Here is a 27,975-nt window from a genome sequence, read left to right as displayed (position 1 = left end):
CCGGCACCAGTCCCCTTACACATAGACTCCTATTACCCTCCACCCCCTGTCCCATTTGTTCACAGTTGCTATCTTGTCACCCTTTGGAACCGCCCCATGTCCAGCTTTACAATCCTCCCCTCCCCACCCAGTTCTTCTGTGTGAGCTCCCAGCCCGCCTGCCCAGCTTCTTCAGCGCGGAGGAGGGAACGGACCGGAGCTGGAGGTAGGCTCCGCTCCGCTACGCCATCGCGCCCTGGTGCCCGCTCCCGGGGAACGCTAGGTGGCTGCACAGGCGTAAGCGCCGCCGGAAAGCGGGGGAAGGGAGTTCAGCGGGACGGCTGCCTGGGGCAGGTGCCGGGGAGCTGGCAGCGCGGGGAGTGGGGCCGCGGCTCTGCTTGTCCTGCGGGCGCTGCAAGGGGAGCGAGGCGCCTCTCCGGGGTCCCAGCGCCTGGGTGTCCCGGGGCCCGCGCCGCTTTGCCTCTAGCGCTGCCTGGCGCCTCAGCTCGCGTCTCTCCCCTCGGCTGCTAGGCTGTGCTGGCGGGAGGGCGCTGGCCCAGGCCCAGGCCGGGAGAAGAGGCTGCGGCTGCAAAAAGGAAACCGGGCCAGCGCTGCCCGGAGTGAGGGGCACCCGCCGGGGAGAGATATTAACGACGAGTCGCCTTTTAATGCAGATTAGTGACCCTGAGTTGTGTGTCTACACGGGCTGAGAACTTGCTGCCCCCCGGTGTTTGTGAAGAGTTGCCCCGGGGGGAGAGTGGAGGACCCCCAATCTCGAATTCTAACCGTGGGCTCTTTGTTGAGGGGTTAGCCGGGGTTTCTTGCACTGTAGAGCTAGAGGTGTTGGTCTGGCAAAACAAGCCTTGAGGTTGGCAGCTTGGTTATGTTTTGGAAAGGGAAGGGCAAGGACAAGGTGGGGGATGAGAAGCTGGTAAGGGCTCAGTGGAAGAGGATTCTGGTGGCTACATTCTAACTACTTGATACCAGTAAAGGTAGGAGATGGTCTTCTCTACAGTCTTACCACTCCGGGAGAAATTCCCAGCTCTTGGCACCTGTCTAACCCCTGCAATGCTTGGACAGTGCCTCACAGCTGGGCAGCAAATCTCCTGGCAATTGCATGCATGCAATGTCAGAATTGCATTTAGCAGGTCTAAAGACCTGTTGTGTCTGAACCCTTTAAGGGTCAGGTAGAATGTGAACTAGCTCACCAGGTTCCAGTCGTCCTCTCTACCGTCGCCCAAGACAGCACTGGCCTTCCAAAATATCTCAAATTCCACTTTTCCTGGGACTAATGCTAGGAGTTGTGGATTAGGTACAATGCAGCTGATGGGATTCGGGAAGAAGCACTCGTGTTCTACAAGTGGGGCAAAAGGTGCCGTGCTTTTTAACCAATATTGGCATAACCACCTTGGATGCAGTTGAACTAGTAGAACTTAATCTACTTCTGTCCAGCTGGTTCAGCTTCCACTTCTCTGATTCTCTGGTGTATACATAATCTAATTAGCTAGCTGGGACCTACCTAAAATTTAGTGTTCACAGCTCTTATGTGCTGATGCTATGTGTATTTGGGGAGCTAAATGATGAACAAGGTGGGGGATGAAAGGTGGCAAACGTATGAAGCTTGCGATTAATGCCAACATTTCCTCCAGCACAAATGTTTTTTGTAGGTATGAGATACCTATTTTAAACTGCTAAATTAGTCTAATGAACACCAAAAAGCCTATGTGACTATGGTAGAAATCACTCTTCTTAGGTTTTAAAAAACATAAAAACACCACCCTACTATCTTTCTACCACACTATAAAAGCAAAGATCATCCATCTGATTCTTGGAGAATTGAAAGCTATGCTTATCAAAGGTTTTGTGTAAAAAATACAATGTGTGTTCAAAGCAACAAAGAGTCCTGTGGCACCTTAAAAACTAACAGATGTATTGGAGCATACACTTTCGTGGGTGAATATCCACCTCATCAGACGCATGTAATGGAAATTTCCAGAGGCAGGTATAAATATGCAGGCAAGAATCAGTCTGGAGATAACAAGGTTAGTTCAATCAGGGAGGGTGAGGCCCTCTTCTAGAAGTTGAGGTATGAACACCAAGGGAGGAGAAACTAGCTTTTCTAGTTGGCTAGCCATTCACAGTCTTTGTTTAATCCTGATCTGGTGGTGTCAAATTTGCAAATGAACTGAAGCTCAACAGTTTCTCTTTGAAGTCTGGTCCTGACGTTTTTTTGCTATAAGATGGCTACCTTTACATCTGCTATTGTGTGGCCAGGGAGGTTGAAGTGTTCTCCTACAGGTTTTTGTATATTGCCATTCCTGATATCTGACTTGTGTCCATTTATCCTTTTACGTAGTGACTGTCCAGTTTGGCCGATGTACATAGCAGAGGGGCATTGCTGACATATGATGGCGTATATAACATTGGTGGATGTGCAGGTGAATGAGCCGGTGATGTTGTAGCTGATCTAGTTAGGTCCTGTGATGGTGTCGCTGGTGTAGATATGTGGGCAGAGTTGGCATCGAGGTTTGTTGCATGGATTGGTTCCTGAGTAAGAGTTGTTATGGTGCGGTCACCACACGTCGCACCAATTTGAGAGCATCAACTTGCTAAATTTCACTGAACTTTTCTCAAAGAATCAAGAATCTGAGTAGTTTTATCAGTCACTATTTATATACCACTGCTGTCTGTATACGTAGCAGTGTACAATAAATGAAGTGCTTTAATTTTTGGGGCTGGAGAGAGGGGTTCATGTAGGACTCTGGAAACCTTTGTCTTTTCGGTACACCAACATCATGGTCCAATTTCTCAAAGGAACCTCTACCCAGCTTCTAATGTTCATGCAGTCTTGAACTAAAATAAATTATATGCAGTTTGCAACACAAATGTGGAGCGTCCTAAATTTAAAAACTTAGTCTCAGTGCTGAAAGTTGATCTCTGAGCCCAGTACACTGAACCTTCACCCGAGGAAGGTAAAATATTGATTCTTAAGGCTACAGTGGCAGAGCTAGATTTCAACATCCTTCTGTGATTAAAATCCTATTCCATATGTTCATGCAAGGTGAAATAAAGTTGTAATCCCACAAAGACTTAAGCAATATGCTTAACTGCATTGAGTACAGTGCATAAAGTTAAGCACACTTGAGACTTTGTGGAGTTGGGGCTCAAGTCAGACACTAGTATTTTTACTGCATGTTTGGTTAACACAAAGTAGACCTTTTAATTTTAAGGAAGGGTTTTGTTTGGATATACATTGTAAGGGGTACAAACAGTTTTTACATTGTAGCTCACCTGCAAAAAGCCAGCAGAGATGATAAAGTTATTGTCATGTGAGCCACGTAAGTATCTCATTTTTCTCAAGTGTTTTGGTGAGTTTATAAAAATAGGTTGTTTTCTGAAGTCCTCTATGCTAACAGTTTTCAAGTAGAGTAAGCTTTATGCTTTAGCCCTGGATACAGTACCTCGACAAGAAGGAACTACCTATTCCAGGGATCGGCAACTTTTGGCACGTGGCCCGCCAGGGTAAGCCCCTTGGTGGGCTGGGCTGGTTTGTTTACCTGCCACGTCCGAAGGTTCGGCCAATCGCGGCTCCCACTGGCCGCAGTTCACTGCTCCAGGCCAATCGGGTGGCAGGAAGCGGCGCAGGCTGAGGGATGTGCTGGCTGCCGCTTCCCGATGCCCCCATTGGCCTGGAGCAGCGAACTGCGGCCAGTGGGAGCCACGATCGGCCGAACCTGTGGGCACAGCAGGTAAACAAACCGGCCCGGCCCACCAGGGTGCTTACCCTGGCGGGCCGCATGCCAAAGGTTGCCGATCCCTGACCTATTCAATGCAGAAGCCTGTCTTCCAGGAATGTTTTCTCCATGGTTGATTTAAAAAAGAGGATTTGAGCTATTAATTGTTGGCCCAGCTATGATTCCATTTTGGAATTTTCACACTACATCTAAGACACACCAGTAAAAATACAGACTAGTAGAAATGTAAATAGAAAATAAATATACAAATGCCTATTAAGATGTCTTGCATAAAATAAATAGCATTACAGTGCTAATCAATGAAAAGTATGCATATGTAAATGAAGTGATTAGGGGAATTGTGAATACCTGCTTATCAAGCCCTATCACTAGGTCCCTACCAATTTCACAGGCATGAAAAACATGTCACGGACCACGAAATAAGTCCCTCCCCGTGAAATATGAACACCCCCATGCTGCTGAGAGCGCCCCAGATGGGGGCTCCTCGCTGCAATTCCTGCACAGACTGTGAAGGGACAGGATTTGTCCTTCCCCTGCATGGCTACCTCTCCAGGCTGCAGATAGCTCTGCACCCCCTCTCCCTCACTTGCTTCCTGTTCCCATTGCTTCACAGTCGCAGGAGGGGACATTTTCCAGAGAACTACCCCCTCCCCCTCCCATGCACTTATTAGCTTGTTTCAATAAAAACAAAAAGAAAGGTGAAGAACTTAACAGAATTTTTTGATTGACACTTTACAGCAACGCATCACACTCATGGATCAACTCACAGATTAGTAGATATGGACATTGGGATGTTTTTGTAGTGCAGTGATCTCTCTTGGCAGCCTACCAGAAGACAACTGAAACTACAAGTGTAAAATGAGTGTCCAAAGTAAATGAAAAACCTCTGAAATCATTAGTGCAGCGGATCACGTGAAAGAATTTGGAAGCTAAATTCTACGTGCCAGTGGTGACAAACTATTTTGTTGAAGTTGCAATGTTTCGTTGGATTACGCACATTGAGCATGGGTTCAGCGCCACATAGACTCGGAAACCTATTGAAGCAGAAAGAGGGCTGTGGATAGTGCATGGCTGATAAACAAAAAGTTACAAATACAAAAAACAACTTCATCGCTTTTTAAGCAGATGACAGCTCTGAGACCCATCATTTAGCTAGAATGGAATTTGTGGATGCATTTGAATGTGCTAATATACCATTGAAAAAACTTGATCACCAAAAGTTACGTGAGTTAATTCAGTGGAATGTACAAAATGCCGGATGCTTACCAACTACGAATAAGTTACAACAGGACTACCTTTCACAGGTTTTTGCTACACATTTTGGGGAGATGAAGTCTCAAATTAACTCATGTCAGTCTTTTGGAGTTATTTTGGATGAGTCCATAGGTGAGCAAGACAACTATGTACTGCATGTTCTGTTTGATTTTATTTCTGACAAGGCCAAAGATGTACAGACAGGAAAGTTAAGAACAGAGCTCACCAATTGCGTTTACTTGGATGCTGTTAACTACACTACAGTTTCTCAAGCAATAATTGAAATAATTTCAAAATATGGTGCAAACTTTGACAAAGTATCTGCTTTCATAAGCCACAATGCAACTTACATAGAATATCAGGGTTGGAAGGGACTCAGGAGGTCATCTAGTCCAACTCCCTACTCAAAGCAGGACCAATCCCCAACTAAATCATCCCAGCCAGGGCTTTGTCAAGCCTGACCTTAAAAATCTCTACGGAAGGAGATTCCACCACCTCCCTAGGTAACCCATTCCAGTGCTTCACCACCCTCCTTGTGAAAAAGTTTTTTTCCTAATATCCAACCTCAACCTCCGCCACTGCAACTTGAGACCATTACTCCTTGTTCTGTCATCTGGTACCACTGAGAACAGTCTAGAGCAGTGGTTCCCAAACTTGTTCCGCCGCTTGTGCAGGGAAAGCCCCTGGCGGGCCGGGCCGGTTTGTTTACCTGCCGCAGGTTCGGCCGATCACGGCTCCCAGGGGCTGCAGTTCGCTGCTCCAGGCCAATGGGAGCTGCTGGAAGCGACGCGAGCCAAGGGACTTACTGGCCGCCGCTTCCAGCAGCTCCCATTGGGCTGGAGCAGCGAACTGCAGCCACTGGGAGCTGCGATCGGCTGAACCTGCGGACGTGGCAGGTAAACAAACTGGCCTGGCCCACCAGGGGCTTTCCCTGCACAAGCGGCGGAACAAGTTTGGGAACTACTCGTCTAGAGCCATCCTCTTTGGAACCTCCTTTCAGGTACAGGATAAAATCTTTCAAATCTGTTCTCCAAGGTGTAATGCTAAATGCTGTCCTTGTAATGCATATATCATTTCTTTTATCATTGAACTGTGGAGATGTAAGTTTAGTAAAGTTGATAAACTGGTCAGCTACATTAAAGAAATCTTTAAAACACAGCCCTAGCTGCAAAATTCGATACAGGCAGCACATTGCAAACATGACTGAAATCGGGAAACAAAAAATTGCAGTTCCCCCAGAGCCAGTACTCTATGGAATTCCTGGTTTAGGGCTGTACAGTACCATGCAGTTCACCTGAAATACTACTCTCCATTCCTCTCGGAAGAGCTGACACTGACAATGAAAATGCAGGTTTTAACAGAACTTTCAACCCTTCTAAACAATGCTGAGCTGAATGAGAAAGTTCAGTTCATTGCCAAGAATGCCACAGCACTGATGGACTTAATCCCTTGGTTCAAATCTCGAGATGTTATAATCCACCAAACTAGGGTGACCAGATGTTCCGATACTATCGTGACAGTCCCAATTTTAGGGGACTTGTCCCGCGTCCCGACCTTACATTGGTCGGGATGTCTGGTCACCCTATATGACGGGGACTGCGGTAAGCCGGCGCCACTCACTTTTCCTCCCTGGGGCAGCATGCAGCTGAGCTCCCAGTGCAGTGGCGCCAGCCCGCAGGGCCCACCACCCGGTCGGCAGCAGCCTGCAGAGCGCAGCCCTGCCCCTGCCCCAGGCACACAGAGAGGCAGCGAGGAGGTTTCGCTCCAGTGCCTACTGCAGTGGGGTGGGGCTTGTAGACTCCGGCAGCAGGCACCGGGCAGAGAGGCCCCCCCTCCCCTCGACACGACCCGACCCTACCTTAGGAAGGAGCCAGAGGGACTGGGAGGGACCTGCCTGCTGGATGCTTCCTGGGAGCCACTCCAGGTAAGCACTGCTGGGCTCACCTGGCCCCCTGACAGGTCCCTCTGGGGGGGCTCCCCTCAGACCCACTGCCCTCAGCACCCACCCTGACCCTGTTCTCCCTGCCTCCCCCACAGTCCCTCCCCTCCCCCCGATCATCTCACCCGACCAATGCCCCCAGCCCCCACCCTGACCCTATTCCCTCAGCCTCCCCTGCAGTGTCCCCCCCACCTTCAATCCACTGCCCTCAGCCCCCCGACCCTGTTCCCTCTGCCTCCCCCACAGTCCCTCTCCCTCCCCCCCCGATCATCTTACCCTGCATGGATGTGGAAATCTGTTCCGGATTCCAGGTTGTCGTTAGCCCCCGTGGCAAAAGATCAGCAGAGGTTTCCAAAGGGAAGTTTGCAGCCTTTGTTCAGACCCAAACATTTTCACTTAAAAAAAAAAAAAAAAAAATACCCAAACCCATCCTGACACCCATCTGCTCTGTCCAGATTTGCTGTTAGCCCTGTTGAGGCCAAAGTGGTTTGAAAAATTAAAAATCCATGACACCATTGTGTTGCTTCCCCCTGTGTTGCTCATTAATCTGATGGACCTGCTGATAATGAATAAAGATGAATGCCCTGGGAGCAATGTGTCAGGCAGACAGTTTGTCAAGTAGGAAAGTGAATGCTGAAGCCCTCACAAAATGCAGAGGCTTTTCTTTACCTGAGAACTGAAAAAGAGCCAGATACCCTGCATGGGTTTGAAAGTGACAAGAACCTAGCGACTGACAAGAGCAGCCCCAGGTTTGAAGTGACGAGGAGGGTCTGTGTCATGAAGTCTGCATTTCCACTGAGGACTCTTCCAGGGTAGCTGGTGCAGGTCTGCTGCCCGGCACAGCAATGCTGAGAGTGCTAGTGTAGACCCGACCCACTGCCCTCAGCCCCTACCCTGACCCTGTTCCTTCAGCCTCCCCCGCAGTCCCCCCTGTACCTCCCACCCCGAACCCACTGCCCTCAGTCCCTGCCCCCGTTCCAACAGCCTCCCCCACAGTCCCCCTGCTCCCCCCAACCCACTGCCCTCAGCCTTGCCCTACCCCAAATCTCTTCTTCAGCCTCCCCCATCAGCCCACCCCCATCGCTTTCCCTGCTGTCCCACCCCCTCAACTTCCACCATTCCAGTCCTGCTCCCCTCTTGTCTCATCTCCTCCAGACCCTGTCCCTCCAATTTTGCAGCCAAAATAAAGGTAATAGGCTTTCTTAACCATAGTGGTTATACTGCGCTTTTTTGATGCAAAAGTCACTTCACCACAAACATAGCAGAAGTTATCTGCACTGTTCACACAAGTACGAGGCATCTCTGCTCACTTTGGCTAAACAGAAATGTGTCCCTTTGCAAAATCAAACACTGACAAATAAGAGAGCACGACACTGTATGATTTCTAGAGCTGATATAGGGCAATTTGTTCAGCAGAGTAATGTAAGCTTCGTTATGATTGCATCATCCATGACTTCTAGGAATAACATGATGCAATTCATATCATGTATGACGCAATGCCAGCTTCAGATTGCATCATTCATTGTTTTGCCTAAAAAGCAAGTACTGTCCAAACCCAGTCATAGATCCAGTCAAAGATGTATTTTAGTCATTTCTGGTTTAAATTGAGATCCCTTCCCTTTATAACTTACTTATCCTCCGCCATTCCCAAGTCAAGGGTTGTATATACTGACCCAATAGCATATCTTGAAAACTAGAGCCAATCAACAATTTTAAGCATCATTTTCGTTCTCAGTGACCCAGAATTAGTAAAGTTTGACTACATTTATTTCAGAAGCATTTTGGCTGTAGAGCAGTGTAACCTAGAGAGGTTATGGAATAGCAGTCATTGGAGTTTTTTAAGAGGTTAGACAAACAACTGTCAAGGATGGTCTAGTTGTTATTACTCAGTCCTGCCTCAGTGCAGGAATTTGACTAGATGACCTGTTGATAACCCTTCCAGTCCTACATTTCTGTGATTCACACACTGAATTGCCTTGTGCCACTGTCTAGTAGTAACTGTATATTAACTACAATTTAACTGTATATTAAATACAATTAACTACTAGACTGTGCCACTGTCTAGTAGTAACTGCATATTAACTACAATTTTATAGTAGTTGTATTAATTGTAGTTAATATACAGTTTAGAGCATAGCAATTTTAAAGCTCTGCATGTTCAGACCAACTGACCTGAAAATTGTGATCTACAGTATTCAAAACTATTAAGATGTGGGCTGAAATAAAATCAACATGAATTGCTCAACAATATCAATGGAATCAGCATTGCGCTGCTATATATTGTAAAACATTACTGTGAAATCTTGCAAGTATTATATAGCATGCCTCCTTGCCCAAGTGGTAACTAAGCAGAACATCTTCCTGTTTCAACTTATATTTCTTAACTTATATCCCATAGCTCCTAGAAGTTGTTGGTTTTTTTTTTCCAAACACTGAATGCTGCTAAGTTATGAGTTTTAACAGGGTTTTTTTCTTTTAAACCACAGCACTGAATGTTATTCTAAAATTGTTTTCCAAATATTCTTAAACTCCCAGTTTATCCCCCACTGATGTTCATTGTGAAAAGTATTGCAGGTCTAATAATAATATTTGGCACTTTTGTAATTCACTGTCCAACATGTGTTTTGTGCCCTCCTCTGGTAGATTTTTAGAGGATAACTGTATAGCTACCAGCTAAGTGAGTTATATCTTGAACTAAAGTAGTAGAAGCTCATGCTTTTAAGTCTGAATGGCTCAGGTTCAATTTTTGGTGACTAACTATGATGGAGGTTGCTACACTTATAATCCCTTTAATCAGAGGTTTTGAATATGCTTTGTTGTAGGCAGAGCTAGTCTATAGTTAAGCAGCCGAAAATTTAGAATGGGAAGTGTTGAAATGTTGGGAAGCCTTATAATTTTGCAGTCTAGAACGAACATCCCATCTGAGGGATGGGGGCGGGGAGAGAGGAGAGTGAGACAGGACCAGGAAACTGGGACAAGGCATCCAGAGCGGTAGTGGGGGTAGTTGAAATCAGATGAGGAGCTGGGGTGGGTTAGACAGCAATAGGATAGACATAGACTGAAGGGGATGGGGAAGAAGGGTCTTTGACTACTAGAGACCACTCCGTTCAGGAGCCTGGAGTAGACCCAGGATTCCTGAGTTTCACAGTTCCTCTTCTGTCAGCAGATATCTGTGAAACCCAGAGGCAAAAAAAGTGTCTCATCCCCCTATAGAGCTGATCTATCACATATAGGATGACAACCTACTGCCTCTGCCATCACTTACTCCATTAGCTCAAGTGGCAGAAGTCTGTGCAGTGGATCTAAAGGTTCATCGGCAGGGTTGGAGCCATGCGAGTTTCACGATGATTCCACACGACAGAATTTCTGGGGCAGTTCAGTTTTGATTTTTACAAAAAAAACCTGGGGAAATGCATACAGAAATAGGGTGACCAGATGCCTAAATAGGGGAATCTCAAGCAGGAATAGAGAGGTTATTTTATCTCTGTATTTGGCACTGGTGCAACCACTGCTCGAATACTGTGTCCAGTTCTGGTGTGCACAATTTAAGAAGGATATTGATAAAGTGGAGAGTGTTCAGAGAAGAGTCACAAGACTGATTAAAGGATTATAAAACATGCCTTATAGTGATTGACTCAAGGACCTCAATCTATTTAGCTTAACAAAAAGAAGGTTAAGAAGTGACTTGGTTATAGACTGTAAGTATCTACATGGGGAACAAATAGTTAATAATGGGCACTTCAGTCTAGCAGAGAAAGGTAGAGCATGAGCCAACGGTTGGAAATTGCAGATAGACAAATTCAGACTGGATATAAGGCATACCTTTTCAATGGTGAGAGTAATTAACGATTAACAATATACTAAGGGTCATGGTGTTTTTCTAAAGGTTTTTTCTAAAAGCTATCCTCTAGGAATTATTTTGGGGAAGTTCTATGTCTGTGCTATACAGGCGGTGAGACCAGGTGATCACCGGATCCCTTCTGGCTTTATAATCTCAGAACTAGGTACATCAATTGACATGCAAAATTCTCATTGAATTCAATAGGTGTCCTTGCCCTGTCGCTTGTGGTGCGGACTGCAGCAGGGGCCGTACAACCCCTCTCGCAGCTCCCTAGGGCCCCCTCTCATGGGTCTGTGCACCTGTGTCTGTCATTGTCGTCATCTCCCTCCCCTCCCTCCCCCCGCTCCCCCAGCGTTTCCCGATATTTCACTCTTGCGATCTGGTCCCCCTACACCAAACGTACAACAAAGTAATGGATGTACTATTCTGGACTGAAGCACAGTCAAACGAAAATCACTCTGACAATGCTGAATTAAACGCCAGTGCTCAGCAGGCGTTTTCTTGCATGGCAAAGAAGCTCAGACAATACAGGGAAGAGTCAAGTGATGCAGGAAAAATGGCTCAAAAGTTTCAACAGCCTGCAGCAGGGTTCCTAGAAGCTGTGCGTATATGCGAATCTGCACAAATGCAGATGGATTTAACCTTGCTTAATGCAATTCCTGGCTTTGACAAGTATTCTAGGCTAGAGATTCCTGCTTACAAAAATGTTACCAAAGAAATGGACTGTAGTTTGCCTGTGCTACAGTTTTGGAACTCAGTGGAAGGCAGAATCTCCCATCTCGCAAGGTTAGCTTGGCACTGACAATTCCAGTGAACTCTGTGGATGCACACAGTGTTTTCAGCGCAGAGACAGGGAGTGAAGTTGCTGGATGGTCCATGCCGACATATTTTTTCACTTGCTAGTGTTATTTGCTGCTGTAAAGAGTCAATAAATCCTGTCAAGTTCACATGACTGAAACAAGCTAATAATTGCATCTGGAAGGACGGGGAGCGCACACTGTACTGTGACTTCCCCCCCGCAGCTGAAGATCTCTCGGGGCAGGAAGTGAGTGGGGCGGTGTGGAACTTTCTGTAGCCAGGAGAGGTAGCAAGAGCAGCCGTGCAGAGGAAAAGGAAGTCCTGTCCCTCCCTGTGGATTGCCACGGGCATGCAGGGGCGAAAGAAAATGCAGGCCTGTTATTTACCAGGCTGCACGTGGCAATAGACTATATTGGTAAGGGATGCAAGGAGAGTATGGGTCACGATGCAAACTGCAGACACACACACCATTAATCAATTTAAAGTTTTATTGGGGATAATTACAAGGGGTAAGGGAGCAGCGTTTGATTAGCTAATAGAGTTAATGAAACTTTACCTAGTAGCTGCTGAAGCTCTCGTTTATTTTTTGGAGGGGCTTCTGTCCAAGGGTCTAATACGCTGGCTGGGGCTTGTGTGTGAGTGGTGGGAGTGAAATGGAGTCCCAAGAATGAGAATTGCTGGCTAGCCTGCAGGTGGCTCTTTGTTTTGTTAATTTGCCACCCATCTGCTTCTAATGCATCTATTATCATTTGGGTGGTACTTCGAACTGCTTGTGGATTGGGCCCACAAATGACAATGTCATCTACATAGGCTAACACGGACACATCCTGTAGGGGTTATCGCAATAGGCAAAGCTTCTGCTACAGTTTCAGATTCAGTAAATTCTGGGGCTGTTGGCAGAGCTGGATACACAGGAGTTTTAGGAGCTTCATATGGGGGTGGCAAAATTTTCTGAGAGGGACTTGGAGAGGGGGAGGTAGTGATGGGCTCTACCTTTTCTGTCTTCTCCTCATTATCATCTTTAGGAGAGCCTGGGGCTGCCTGTTTAGCTGCAAACATTGTGCCCCCCTGGAGGACAGAGTACAGATCGAGGGCCTTACATATCATGCTAAACAGGACGGTGGAAACATCCTCAGATTTATATTCATCGGGTCGCAATTTTTTGGTTTTCTTAATTAAATCTAATTCTTTTATCATCTGGCATAATAATTTGTGTGCTGGATCAGCAGGTATTACCCGAGGTGGGGGAATCAATTTGGAAACGGTACCTCCGGATTTTCTAACAATGCAGCTACACTCTTTCCAAAGCTGAGAGGGATCTGCAGCACCGAGGTTCTCCACAGTCTCTGTGCACTGAGGCTGTAGGGAACATCGGCTGGCTGACACCTAAAGCTCGGGTGGCACCGAAGGAGGCATCCCGTATCTGCCAGGGTTAGTGGTACAGTATAGCCTTTTAGAGTTTTACCCAAGCCAAGGGAACAGATCCATTCTATTTTTGGATCAGTCGAATTTTGGCTAGTAAAAAGGTGAAACTGCAAATGTTGGAACTGTTCAGTTTCATCATCAGCGCGGTCTGCAGCATGCCACGGGCATGGCCCAACTCCCTTGCATCCTGTTCATGATGCCACGTGGATTGCCACGGGCACGCAGGGACGAAAGAAAATGCAGGCCTGTTATTTACCAGGCTGCACGTGGCAATAGACTATATTGGTAAGGGATGCAAGGAGAGTATGGGTCACGATGCAAACTGCAGACACACACACCATTAATCAATTTAAAGTTTTATTGGGGATAATTACAAGGGGTAAGGGAGCAGCATTTGATTAGCTAATAGAGTTAATGAAACTTAAAACACACAATGATTAAAATATCTACTAACAATATTTATAAACAAAGATGCAGCATTTAGTAATAATTGATACTTACAAATACAAACCAACGCATAACGACTGGCAAACGTAGAAACTCTGTTTGAAACACGTGAGCTGAGAGAGAGGCTTCGAGGTGATCAGGCTCGGTTACGGGTGTACACAGGATACACGGGATTTGTTTTTCTTTCTCCTCTCCCTGCCTGCACATGGCAGGCAGGCCCATAAAGTACCAACTATGACATCATAGAAGTGTCATAGGGGACGGGGCCCAAAACCTGTTTATGTTAGTTTCTGATTGGCACAAGCAAAGTTTACACCAAGTGGGGAGCAGGTGCCTCAAAGTCTGGCTTCACCCCCAAAAGGTGAGGACATGCATATGGTTTTAGAATGCGTGCAACACTGAATGACAAAAGAAGAGGCCAGGGCAATACCGGTATGGGCAAGTTTTACAGGATGCAGACAGGAGCTCATCTCAACACTCCCCAGCCCGGTCGGACTAGCAGTCCCTTGCTGGGGCACTCCCAGCAGGATGGGTGAGATCAGACCCACCTCCGGGAAACTTCTGCGGCTGCTGCCTTCAGAGCCCAGCTTCGAAGGCAGCACAGAAGTGAGGATGGCAATCCCACAACCCCCCTACAAGAAGTTTGCAACCCCCACCTGCCCCGTGTTGGGTTGGGACACCCACAGTTACAACACTATGAAATTTCAGATTTAAATATATGAAAACATGAAATTTGCCAATTTTGAAGGTCTATGGCCATTAGATTGACCAGAATGGATAATGAATTTAGTAGGGTCCTACCTATTATTCTTTAATAGTTTCCACTGTTGTATGTATTCATAGAAGGGCTATATTTAGCAATATTTTTTTTCAATTCTAAAATATTTGAAGTTTCACTGTTGTTGTTTCATTCTAAATGGTAAATATTCATCATTAGCAGGTGTTTGAAAAATCTTCTCCAAGATGAATTTCTTCCTGGAAACACTCAAAGTCCTGGTGCTCTCAATATATTTCCTGTTAGAATCTCTAGTGTTGTTGTTTGTTCCTGTGCGAAAGAAGAATGTTGCTGGTGAAATAGTACTTATAACAGGAGCCGGAAGTGGAATTGGAAGACTTCTAGCATTAAAATTTGCCCGCCTTGGAGTCACCCTTGTTCTCTGGGACATTAATCAAGAAGGTAACAAGGAAACAAGTAAACTAGCTAGAGAAAATGGAGCCGTGAGAGTGCATGCTTACTTGTGTGACTGCAGCAAAAGGCAAGAGATCTACAGAGTGGCAGATCAGGTAAAATATTACATGTTAATGTTTCTTTTTTTATCCCATAAAATACTGTCTGATCATAAAGCACTGATCTCTTACCTAGATGTCGTTGAACAGAGTTCCTGAGTCCAGAGTTCATGTCACTCATTCCATATTAATCCAGTGCTGTGTACATTACCTATCTTCACACACTTAAGTTTCTCGCGTCAACTTGTTCAGCTCCCTTGTTCAGCTTTGTTTTTCCCTACCCTGCCATAGGGAAAACTTATATACACTTCTCTGCCATATTCTCAGCATACATGCCATTGTTAATTGTTTTGAATATTACAGTATTATGCAATATAGTAGTGATTGTGCAAATAGGGGAAGACCTGGTGCATGCTTCAAAGAGTTTACAGTCACGTGGGAGAGAAAACAAAAAGCAAAGTAGTCAGAGTGGAGAGAGGCATTGTCTTGTCCATTTTATTTATACATTTCCTCAAATGTCTCTCTATTTAGCCCCTTTGGGGAGTCTCTTTGCTTTATAACCCTTTCTAGCTCCTCCTTTGTTTTTTTTTCTAATCTGTTTACCAGGTCTGTATCTCAATCTCCTTAATAGCCTCAGGAATGTAAGATAAAGGAGAGGATTTGTATGGTAAATCTTTCTCTCCATTCCGCTTCCTTGCTAGATGTTGTATATGCCACCTTAACTGGCATTACCTGAATTCTTAAATGCATAATCATGTAATCTTTACGGTGTCTTAACATGAAAGATTCTAGTTTTTAAAAAAAACACCATAGTAGTGAGTCTCAAGGAAAAACTTGAAATTATGTGGAATCTGGAACTACTTGACTAGACAACACAGGAACACCATTTCTCGTGGACTCTAGTGGTTCTTGTAACGTGAGCAAAGACTGAGATCAGAGTATATGCAGAAGACTCACTGTACATCTTGCAGGATATATACACTTTTGCTATGTAGCTAAATTAGCCACATACATGCTGCAGAACTTCTTTGCTACAAAGGATTACACAACAAGTGTCAGACACAGAACTAGAACCCAGATATCTTGATTCTGCTATTGTAAAAAAGCAACTTTGCATATCTGGGATTTATTACACATGGAATTTAATGATCAGTATTGTACATGAGCAATCCAAACTAGCTTGCCATAGGTGGCTGAGTAAGTTCAAAATAGCTTGTTTTAAATGCAGCCTGTCTGAAGTGTCTGCCAACGGTTAGGCTATTAAATCTCAGCAGAATCTTAAAATCTTGACATTGACTTTTCTCACTTGGCTTTGTAAAGCATCATGCATATCTATGCTGCTCTATAAATAATGACTAAGTATGTGAAAGCCAGTGTGTTGGATGGTGCTCAGATGGAATGGAGCCAGAGGGATTGAAGTGTGTTGGCTTCTGCTCGTTCCTGGAGCGAGGATTCTGGGTCAAATAGTGGTGCTACAGAGGAGTTGATTAACACAATTTATAGAGCCTATTACAGGGATACAAGATCTCCACGTGGATAGCCCTGTCTTCCCATGGATCCAGGGGGACTGCCAAATTTGGCAGATTTCTTCTCAAGAAAGCAGTTTGGGAGGGGTGCTGCCTGAAAAGAACTCTGTGTATATGTGTGGGTGTAATCCCGTGTCTGTCTAGAATGTACATTGTACTCTGCACCATCGGTTATTTCTTTTGATTATCTCCAGTAACACAAGCCTTAACTTGAAGGTTACATTATCTGAGCACTGATATGAACTATGTACTACTTATTTTAAGAACTGTTCTAAGACTTTTTATTCAACTTCTTTTATTCTGTCCCTTTGTAGGAAACATTCATATTTGTATTTTTAGTTGCCAGGTTGCATTTACAGGCCTGGCGTTAAGAAAAGAAAATAATTCCACATGTAAAATGAGCACACTCAATCTGGAAGTGACTAATAAATACAGAACTACACTTTTGAAGATTTCTTTTATGCAAAAAAAAAAAAAAAAAAAAAAAAATCAGTTTCCTCCTCCTTAATACTCCCTGGCAAATATTATGCCAGTTTGTCTTAAGCTAGCATTATAATGGTAGTTATCAAGCATTGGACTTGCTAAAATTAAAATGATTTCTTAGTTGATTCTCTGCACAAAAATTAAGTTAAATTCTATTTTATATCTAGAATGCTTACCTCCTTTCACATACTGTACTGAAGGTACACAGATTACCCTGCAGTAACTTCTAGCACATGAAAGGATTCTAGAAAAAAATTACAAGGCAAATACACTAGACTTATTTATAAGGGATCCACAAAAATTACGCGTGAGATTGCTAACGTACAAATAAGCTGTCTAAACTGAGCATGCACAGCTTGTGTGAATTAAAGCTTGTACCTTAGCACTTAAAATAATTTAGACACATGACTGTTGACAGTTTTATCAAGTGTGTGTATAAGGATAATAGAAAGTGCACAACACAGAATGAGTCTCTTTAACTTGCAGTCAAAATGAAGTTACAGTTGCAGCCACATCAGTAATTTGACTGTGTATTACCTGTCACAGTTCAGGGCAGTGACACCTATATTCCCCCTCATGGTCCAGCCAGAGCACCATACTAGGTTCCTGGCTCTTCAGCCATCATCTCTCTTGGACAGAGACCCATGTCTCTCTCCTTCCTGACCTGGGTATTTCCAGATTACACAGCTCCCTGCCTCTACTGTGACCTCCTTCCTTCCCCACTGACCCTGTGATGGGTTGGGTTACAGAAATCCCCTTGGGACTGCCACCTGATGTGCTGGGACTACCCCTGAGCCTGTTTTCCCTTCCAGCTTGGGACTTCAGTACCTTGCCTGGTTGTGTCAGACACACTAGCCTGCTACAAACACAGACCCAGGTCTGAACCACATCCCGCAAAAGCTACAGGCTTAACTGAAAACAGCTTAAGAAGTGCTCCTGTCTCCAATACCTAGTTTCCAATGGGATCCAAACCCTAAAGAAATCAGTTTTACGCTGTATAAAGCTTATAGAGGGTAAACTCATAAATTGTTTGCCCTCTATAACACTGATAGAGAGAGATGCACAGCTGTTTGCTCCCCCAGGAATGAATACTTGTTCTGGGTTAATTAATAAGTAAAAAGTGATTTTATTAAATATAAAAAGTAGGATTTAAGTGGTTCCAAGTAATGACAGACAGAACAGAAGTAAATTACCAAGCAAAATAAAACAAAAACACGCAAGTCTAAGCCTAATACAATAAGAAACTAAATGCAGGTAAACCTCAACCTCAGAGATGTTCCATTACGCTTCTTTTACAGATTAGACTTCCTCCTAGTCTGGGTCCAGCAATCATTCACACCCCTGTAATTACTGTCCTTTGTTCCAGCTTCTTTCAGGCATTTTTTTGGGGTGCAGAGGCTATCTCTTGAGCCAGCTGAAGACAAAATGGAGAGGTTTCCAGGAGCTTATATAGTCTCTCTCTTGTGGGTGGAAACCCCTCTCTCCCCCTGTGTAGAATCATAGCTACAAGGTGGAGTTTTGGAGTCACGTGGGCAAGTCACATGTCCATGCATGACTCAGTTCTCTACAGGCCAACGCCATTGCCCACATGTTAGCCGGAACGTACCCAGGAAAGTTCAGATGTGGATTGGCGTCTGTCAAGGCCCATTGTTAGCCAATTACTTGAATAACCCGTTCACACTATGTTGATCAGATCTGCCTTAGGTGCTCTCTACAGCAAACACTCTAAATACAAGCATAGAGCCAACGCTCATAACTTCAGATATAAAAATGATACATTCATATGAATAGGATGAATACATTCATAAGGGTATGTCTACACAACAACAAAGTAGCTGGCCCATGCCAGCCAACTCCAGCTCGGGTTGCAGGGCTGTTTCATTGCTGTATAGACTTCCGGACATGGGCAGCCCAAATCTGTAGTCATGGGTCAGCTACAGGTTTTTCTTTGCTGTGTAGACATACCCTAAGAGGCTTATCAGGGCCTCACTGACTCTGGGGAGGTTGAATATATCTCTTTGTGAGCTCATAACACCTTAATTGAAGGTATTAGAAATATGACAAAGATTTCCTTTATTCAAAATATTCAAATTTTGTTTAACTTCTGTGAAGTCTGACTAAAAGCTTCCCCTCTTCCAAACTCATTAGCTTTTTGTGATGACCATTTACGCTAGCTTTCATGGCATCATGTTTTTCCTGCCATCTTTATGGTATATAAAGTGTGGGTGGCTATTTATTAAATAAATAAATAAAACAAATCTGTTAAATTACAGACCTGTAAAGTTGTTGTCTGCAGAGTTCTAACACTTGACTAAAGGGAAAAGTTGCAGAGTGAACAGACTTCAGTCTTATGAACTGCTTTCTCACTATCTAGCCTTGTAAAATTAGCAATGTTGCAACTTCCTGTAATATAAACGTATAACTAAACAGACTTTCTTTGTTTTGGCTATGGAATAACATCTAGATTTGATTGCCTGCCTTTAGGTTAAAAAAGAAGTTGGTGATGTTAGTATCCTAATCAACAATGCTGGTATTGTAACTGGAAAGAAGTTCATTGATTCCCCAGATTCACTTGTGGAGAAAACCATGGAGGTGAACACCATGGCACACTTCTGGGTAATATACAGATATTCTTTTTTTATAGGGAACTGTGAAAGACTATTGGCACTTAAGTCTGTTTTGGAAATGAGGCGGGAAATCTCTTATATAATTGCTGTTTAACTGGTTGATCTTGTAAGGCCCTACACGCAACTCAATGTTTGTTTGTGAGTTCCAGAAAACAGAGGGGATGGGGAGGTGGCCCACAGAAAGCTTGTGGGAGTGAGTTAAGGGATGTGTTTAGCCCCTTGTGTGGGCAATCACTTCTGCCTAAAGAATCAATAAAATGTGAGATCCCCCTCAGTATTGGTTGCCTGATATTAAGAGATACTTCTGGGAAATGTAAAGCTGAAAAGTACTGTTATTGTGGGCAGTCTGGTGCTATAGCCTTGGATATGAACTGACTCAGAGCAGGGCTGCCAAAGCAGCCATAAACTGGCTACTTCATCAACCATTAGCAGAAAAGAGCCTGGTTCAGGTGCTGCCATGGGTTGGGTCAGAACTTGTTCTGATTGCATCCTATCACCTGTTTGCTGCTGGGAACTTGCACTATTAGAGTGGTTCCTCTAAAGCACTCTTACTTGGTGTCTTAAATGTCAGACTGACATATGCTGGCATGATTGATTTGAAGACTTTTATCTTAAAATTAGTCATTTAATTTGCATATTGCTATGAAGGAGATGAACGGGTATTGTAATAAAGCACTGAAGGTGAATTATAGTCTAATAAAGAGGGAATGGTGAATTAAAATATGCTGCTCTGTTTGCTGGAAAACGGGGGAAATGACACAGAATGAGTAGCTGAAATCAGCAAGTGATGGCAGAAAGATTAGGAGTTCACTTTTCCCTTCTCAGCTACTATTTTTAAGATGGAAGCCTACTTGGAAAATGTTGCAGTACTGAGCTCCTAAGTGTAGGGAATTTACAGCTTCCCAGGACTTCAGGGATTGCAATCTCTCTGACAGCAATCTAGTTTCGGACTCCCCCTAGTGGATGACTACAACATCAAGAAAACGATGGAAACATATTGGAGAGTCCTTAGAGAGCCACTTCTGTGGATTCAGTTAGTAGACAAAGGAGAAATACTTCCTGTCCTAACTAATATGTGTCTTATTAGCCTCTGTAGAATGAGGGAGAAACATTAAGACTTAATAGGTCTCCTTAATAGGTGGCACCTTTTCAATAGTAATGCTCTAACTAATTGCACAATTAAATCACTTTAAGTAATGTTTAACTATAAGTGTGGGTTTCAATGTGTTTCATAGACTTACAAAGCCTTCCTTCCAGCCATGATGGCCTCTAACCATGGACACTTGGTTAGTATTGCAAGCTCAGCAGGACTGATTGGAGTCAATGGGCTAGCAGGTTAGTGTATTCGAGATCATTCTAAATGGAATCTAAAGGTATGGTCTTGGTTATACTCTTCAACTACAGCTCTTAGGCCAAGTCATCTAAATAAAATGGTCTGACACCTGTACACTTAATGGCTGTCACTGACCTCAATGGGACCTAGGTTCTCAGCACCATTAAAAATTCTTTTCACCTTTTATTAAAGGACCGGGTGGGGGATGGGGAGAGAAAGGAGAGAACATTTGAAATATAAAGTGTTAAGTAAGTATTTTATTATAACATCCTGTGGCTTTTTACTTTTAGCTGGAGAGTTTGTACAAGGAATTTCCACCCCTTCATCCTATCCCCTCATTTGAGATTTTAGATGGTATTAAAGATAACAACTACCCTTCTGGGGGGAAGGAGACGCTAATTGAAATGGACTAGGGTTGGAGCTGCTGCTGTTACTAAGTCTGATCCTGACACACAATGGGAGAGAAGAACAGCAAAGATAGAAAATGAAGCTTCTGTGCCTTTGGTGTTGACTCTTACTTGCAGCATTACTGCTGGAAAAAAACAGGCATGGCACATCGTCTTACTAGCCACGCTGAGACCTGGCAAACTTGTGCCAGCATCTGGCCGTTTAGGACCTTTGGTTTTAGCTGCCTTTCCGATAACAGGCTTACAGCAGTGTTGATAAACATGTAGGCATGGCTGGCTTAGCCACTGTTAGCCACAGAAGGTGAAAGAAAAGAAATATTGTGAGGAAGGGAAAAGACACATGATGGGGGCGGGAGGCATCTCACATACCAGGTGATGGTTGTGGTTTACCCAGAGCCAGTGGAGGTGATAAAGTCATCTGAATCCCTCTCTCTGGCCCAGTCTAGTCAGGTCATGTCTGAGGATTAGAACGACAAAAGCCCAGTGGTGTCACGGAGGATTCTTTGTCCTAGGAGACAGTCGAGGTGGCAGCTATGATGGTAAAGTTTGTCCCTTTCCTGTCTTCCTGTCTGTCAGATGGCTTTTGATTGGTGGTGGGGAGTCTTTTCTTTTAAGGACCCCAAAAGGGAGCAATGGCAGAGTAGCCCATCCCCTTCATTATTTTGTTCACCAAGTAGGCCTAATTTTTGACACACCAATTTGGGTTCATTAATTTCTGGTCCCACACTTTTTTTGTTGACCAAGCATAATCTTAACACTGTCCTTGAATTATATTATTCAGCCTTTTTGTATGAACTAACTTAGTCTTTCTGTCTCCATTTCATACCTATTCACATCAGCATTTGTTACAGGTTGTTGTGACAATTCATAAACTTACACTCACTGTTTGCAGTTGAGCTCACAATTAAGATAAATTTGTAGGCACAATTATTTTAACAGTACCCGGACTACTCTTGTTAGAGCATAATTTTGCCAGACTTTCTTCTCAGCCAGAAGTTGTGCTTGGTTTGCTCAGCATGAGACACTGGACTAAAACCATGTAGTTAGGTTGTTTACGAGAGTTGAGAGATTTTTCTCTTAATAAAATAATTAGCTGCAATAAATAACTCTTCATCTTTCTTCACTCTACAGATTATTGTGCAAGTAAATTTGCAGCAGTGGGCTTTGCAGAAGCAGTCGGTTTAGAAATGCTGGCTCTAGGGAAAACCGGCATTAAAACCACTATTGTGTGTCCTTACTTCATCAACACAGGAATGTTTGATGGTTGTAAAACCAAGTGAGTGAATTTTGGAGTTTTGTATGTAATTAGTATATGGCAGGTCAAAAATGTTTGATTAAATACATGATTTATGAAAGGAAATTAGTAATCAGTAGAAATGGCATAATCTGAAACTATTATAAGGTAGGTTTTTCTCCATTGTGCCATTTTTAGGGCTCATAGACAAAGCCCAATGATTGCCAGACTGCAGAATCTAAGACTTTTTAATTCAATTTCTAGCCCCATGGCGAGAATATGACTCTTCCAAATATCAACCTAGTGTAATCCAATGAAGTGTCTCTTCCTGATTCTGCAAATAGCCTGAAACAGTAACTCTGAAAAAAAAGTGTAAACTGACCCTCAAATTATTAACTCTACAACCTAGTGATGGTGTCACTTTAATTGTCAACACATTTAACTACTTCGCTGCTCATTTGAGAGGACACAGGCTATGTGTTTCTTTTCTTACAGTCTCATACCTTCTCCCTAGATGTCAAAAGCTTCAACTGTCTCCTATTTGGCTGCCAAATCTCTCACCTTCAGTAGTGTAGCTTGTCATTGTCAGTACAACTTTTCATGGCATGTTAAACACAGAAAATATAGAAGCAGAATAGGTTTATCTAAATAAAAACTTTGCTTGATTTGAAGATAGCAAGAATTGAGCTTACAGGCACCAATACCAAGTGAAAACAAGACACTGGCTGTTCACCACTTTCAAACTGATTTGTCAGGTGTTATACAATTCCATGAACAGAACTTAATTTTGTAATGTTTGCCTCTAAGTTAGAGGCGAAATCTTTGTAAAATGGGGTATTCTTCTTTTGTAAGGAGCACAACTTTAAATTTGAAGCTGTCTTGTTCTAAATTTGAAGTTATTCAGATGAAACATAGAGGGGAAAGTTTTGACAATGTCGTATTAATAGCGGTATGTTGACTTTTTCCAGGTGGCCATGTCTACTTCCTATTCTAGATTCGAACTATGCAGCTGAGAAAATTGTGAGTGCTATTCAACGGGAGCAAGTGCTTCTGCTGATGCCACGAAGCATGTACTTTTTATGTTTTCTGAAAAGGTAAGGATGGGATTCTCCTTGTCATGTTTGTGTCTTTCTTCTGTCAAATGCGTTATGTTTAGTTGCATGATTACGGACTCTACATGCTACAATATCAAATGATTACTTGGGCTGTCAAGTCTAAGCCTACTTAGATGTTTACCTTCATGGGTTTCAAGTTGCTTTTAAGTTTTAGATAAGTTGTTGCTACAGGAAGCCTTCCTCAGGTGGTGGTCTTGGATAACTTGCATGTCTACATGTCTTATACCAGACTCTGAAGAGTCCCAGTAAGGAACACTTTCTCATTGCTGTACATATTTAAATAATCTCTAAAGGGAAACTGTTGTTAGTGTTGACTGAACAAAACTGCAACAGTTTTCTTCTTGGCTGTGTAGAGGGCTGCCCTTGTAATACTATTGAGCACTTATGCAGGGCAGTAGGAGTTGCCGGATGCTCAACATTCTTGAAACTCTGGCCACTGAATTAGGTGGCCAAATATAGATTTAGGCTCCTATTTTATTTTATTTTTTAAAATCTTGGCCCATAGTTTGATTCTAAATCTCTCTACTTAAGCCAAAGGGAGCCAAGAGTACTGCCACAGTGGATGCGTTAAAGCAGTGCAGGCACAAATGGGGACACAGAACAACCCATGTAACAGCACAGAGACTACAATCAGTCAACAAAGATGGCTGTAGCACATAACTTCTAATATTAGGGATAGCAGGCGGGTGGGGAGGAGCCACTTGAGTCTCAGAAGGATTTGTGAAGGACCTTGAAAAGAAAGGGACTACTGAATCAGAAACAAACTGGTTCTGGAAATATTATCATCTTCCTTGCTTCAGATAACACAATTTGCTGCAATTTAATAGGCATGTATATTGCTGTGTATTAATTGAGCTATCATACTAGCATCTAGAAGCCCCAGTGAGGATCAGTGCTGCATTTCATAAACACACAAAAATGCTGCTTCTGCCCTGAAGTGCTTGCACACCCTGGGTATGTTGAAGGCCACAGATAGTGTGTGCTGTTTTGAATGCTGAGCATACCAATAATGTATGCTCTGTTGTGGCTTATTTCTATTGGAGCTTATTAACTTTACTGGACGCTTGATGCAATATTATCCCACTGCTTTAAAAAAAAAAAAAAAAAAAAACCTAGGATAAAACAGAGAAGGCTATGAAGACCTTTTTCCTTAGTGCTTTCAAAATATATTTGTTGTTTAGGCTTTTTTTTTTTTTTAAGTTCCTGGACTATTTGAAGGCTGGTAGCACTCCCAGCAGCAGTTAGTGGTCCAACGCCTATTTTAAAATCAATGTTTCTATTTTTATTTTTTTTTAAATGTAACCATTCCCAATTTGGTTTTGACGGTAGAAAGTGATTCTGTAAGTACCAGGAAGAGCATAAACAGCTGCTGAAAAGATAGCTTCAGAGGCGGGAGAAAGGCAGCTTAAATTTTTTTCCCTCCTAACTTCGCTTCTCTAGCCTCCTCCCCCGATTTCCCTCTTCATTTGCCCTTGTCTTTCTAATAGACATCTATTCATAGTCCCATCCTAAACACTCTAGAGACATTGATCATCTAGGTGAGCATGCATGAGACGCTCTTAGGGAGGAGTGAAAAAACTGTTTCAACAAAAATCCTGTACTTCTATAAAAATTATATATTTGTAATTGTTTCTACCAACACTTGAGTGAGTTAAGTATCGCTACAAAACTGCAAGTCCTGTTGTACAGATGGGTTATGCTAATATGAAGAAGTTTGGCTTCTGAGGTCTTGAGCACAAAAATAATTATTCCTAAGACTGACAGTTTCCAAAATAAATTGAGAAATTGGGCCCACTCAGATTGGGGAACGTCTTTCATTTCAATTTCTTTATGTACGTTATCATGTGGACAGTGAGGCAATATGTTCTAAAGGAATGTGCCCATTTAGTGACTGGGTTCCTGAGTTCTAATCCTGGCTCTGATATTGGGGAATCGCTGCCTCAGTTTCTCACTGTACACTGGGAATACTTGCTACCCCATAAATACATCCTGAAGACTGTTAATACTGTACTTTAGAAGCTGTAACACTTTGTATTCTTGGACTTAGCCACATGGATCACTTCTGTGATTTATAAGACTATGTAAATACTCTGGTGTGTTTTATCCTTCAGTATTTTGCCTGTGAAAATGGGAATACTCCTTGGAGACTACATTGGGGCCTTCCACTTCATGGACAACTTCAGAGGTCGAGTGAAGAAGGACTGAAAATAAAGAATGAAAATATCCAATACTAGCAGTTCTAAATTAATGGACCAGTTTAGAGTTTAAAAAATGGCCTGCTGTTTCAGCTGCACAGAACTTGCCTTCTATATAACTGTGCCTCATGCTTTTGTTAATTAACAGTTTTAATCAACAGTTTCCAACACAAGCTCTCTCTCCTTCATTCCCTGAATAGCTATCCTCGATGTGATGCCTGTCATAGTCTCTTATCCTTATTGAATGAGTATGGGTATCCATTTCACAAACTAATCACAATTGGCACCTATATGGGTATTCTCAGTTAAGAAATGGTGTAATGGGCTGGGAAGCTAAATTGACTTTGCATGCTTTCAAGATAGTCCCCTCCAGAACAATATTGCTGTGAGGGCTGTCTGAGAAAATTTATCTTTGTCATTGTCTTTACTGTTCAGTTGATGATTGGAAGTATTTCCTGAGCTGTTTGGCATCTTTTACGAGCACTAAAATTCACATTCATAAAATTAAGTAAAATGGCAGTTGTACACACTGAAAATATTTTCCATACCTGTGATGTTGATTCACTAATCAAATACATCTGAAGGGTAATAATCAATTTACTATTAACGTCTGTGGAAAAGATTCCAATAGCCAATGATTATAGATATCAGCCCATCTCTGGAAGGGATACAACAATTGTACATGCTTGTCTGATTACAAATGTTAACTTCTAAATAAATGCCCATATTTTTAGTAGGACTGAGTCATTTATCAAATATAAAAAAGTAAAAATACAAAGTTATGTCTAAAATATTGTAACTCTTAACGCTATCTTGAAACAAGAGATACAGAGACGCACTGAATAAGAGTGGCAATGAAAGAGGCTTTAGAAATCCTTTCAGGTGAGATAACTGGCAACTAAAAGCAAACCACTGGCAATAAATAGTTTAACATGAGTTTCTTTGTTAGAAATTCTTACAGAGCGTGGTGGTGGAGGAAGTTAAATTGGATGGAATCATTCTACACCTGTAAAAATCAACAAGGACAAACTATCAACCATGCAATAATTTAAAAGTTTAAATAACTTATTATTTGCTCCTCTGAATTGGCTTTGCATCATTTATACTAATCTCATTCATTATAGTAGCTCTGCCACTCCTCATTTCTCTCTTACGCTACATCTGTGCTGCACACCTAAGTTTCCCCTAAGCTGCGCAGCAAGGTATCAAGGGCCGCGCAGGCAGGGAGAGGCACCCCTCCCCTCCTCTGGACCGGCCCTGCCAGAGCTGCTGTGACTGGGGAGAGGCACCTCTCCCCCAGGTCCAGGTTGCTGCGGTGAGAGAGGGCTGGGGGGAGTGCTCTCTTCCCACCGCAGCCCTGGGGCAGCCTATACCATAAACCCCTCATCCCCAGTCCCACCCCATAGCCTGCATCATCCCTAGCCAGAGCCCTCATCCCCCCACACCCCAACCCTCTGCCCCAGCCCTGAGCCCCCTCCTGCACCCCAAATCCCCCATCCCAGCCCCACCCCATAGCCTGCATCATCCCCAGCCAAAGCCCTCACCCCCCCGCATCCCAACTGTCTGCCCCAGCCCTGAGCCCCCTCCCACACTCCAAATCCTTCTGCCCCACCCCCATATTGCCACACATCACCTCCATATTGGTGCACATAACAAAATTCCTTCCACACATAGCTGTAAAAAATTAGAGGCAACACTGCTGTACACCTCTTGTGACAGCATGTAAGGTAGTTGTAGCTACATGCAATGATGAAAAATAGGCTGTGTCCACACTGGTATGTAGCTACATATATCAGTAAAAGGCCCTGCTGGGGGTGGTAGTGGGGAGCACTATATTTCTTTGCTGCCTCTCAGCTGCTGGAGCTTTGCCCGCGGTGGGGAAAGACTCCCAACAGCAGGACACTACACTGCTAAAAATAGCAGTGTAAATGGGAAGGTTCTCCTTAGAAGAGTAGGAAGCCCTGCAGGGTACATACCCAGAGTTCAGGAGTGTCTTTACTTGCCTAAGCTGTGCCTCATCATGTACACTGCTATTTATACCTGTGCTGGGCCTGGGGTGCCAAAGAGTGTGCAGTGTAAACATACCAAAGTTTAGATAATTAAGAAACCATGTATTTAAAACTTAGGAAGGAAGGATGGTCTGTCCTCAGTGTTTTGCAATGGCCTTCTAGTTATGAAACCAAAAGCCTCTTCTGTAAATGTGACCCTTCTGAAGGGATAGACCACCAGCTGCAGAGCTTGAACTTGTTCCCACTGGTAGTAAACTTTAAACATACCAGAGAAACACAGATCTGAGTCACATTTCACCTTAAACAAGAACTAGCTTATTGGAAAAAAACGGTTGCCAAAAGCTACCTTGGATGCCCTAATGGTCAGACTTCATATTTTTGC

General features: G+C 43.4%; 1 protein-coding gene across 7 annotated transcripts; it reads left to right on the top strand.

Annotated features, from left to right (window-relative positions):
• The first annotated feature begins 14 nt into the window (after positions 1–14).
• LOC117873503 (epidermal retinol dehydrogenase 2-like) lies at positions 15–26,320 on the top strand. Of its 7 annotated transcripts, none has more exons than XM_034762954.1 (7): positions 15–204; positions 14,378–14,721; positions 19,158–19,289; positions 20,536–20,635; positions 22,172–22,316; positions 23,243–23,368; positions 25,501–26,320. In XM_034762954.1, exons 2-7 carry the CDS (start codon positions 14,401–14,403, stop codon positions 25,592–25,594), a joined length of 918 nt encoding a protein of 305 aa, XP_034618845.1. In that variant the 5' UTR covers positions 15–204; positions 14,378–14,400; the 3' UTR covers positions 25,595–26,320. The 7 variants fall into 7 exon arrangements, with proteins under 7 accessions (XP_034618845.1, XP_034618844.1, XP_034618850.1 ...); XM_034762953.1 differs by having other exon boundaries at positions 14,375–14,721; XM_034762959.1 differs by lacking the exon at positions 15–204 and adding an exon at positions 256–275.
• The last annotated feature ends 1,655 nt before the right edge of the window (positions 26,321–27,975 follow it).

Source organism: Trachemys scripta, chromosome 2, assembly GCF_013100865.1.
Source record: "Trachemys scripta elegans isolate TJP31775 chromosome 2, CAS_Tse_1.0, whole genome shotgun sequence".
Taxonomy (NCBI): domain Eukaryota; kingdom Metazoa; phylum Chordata; order Testudines; family Emydidae; genus Trachemys; species Trachemys scripta.
Note: the sequence above shows the minus strand (reverse complement) of the source record. Positions and strands in the feature narration are given on the sequence as shown.

Excerpts from the sequence above, each read along its gene's own strand:
- LOC117873503 (XM_034762954.1), top strand. The coding sequence starts at position 14,401 with ATGAATTTCTTCCTGGAAACACTCAAAGTCCTGGTGCTCTCAATATAT. Across the intron at positions 19,290-20,535 it reads ACACCATGGCACACTTCTGG|ACTTACAAAGCCTTCCTTCC; the intron begins GTAATATACAGA and ends TGTGTTTCATAG. Across the intron at positions 20,636-22,171 it reads TGGAGTCAATGGGCTAGCAG|ATTATTGTGCAAGTAAATTT; the intron begins GTTAGTGTATTC and ends TTCACTCTACAG.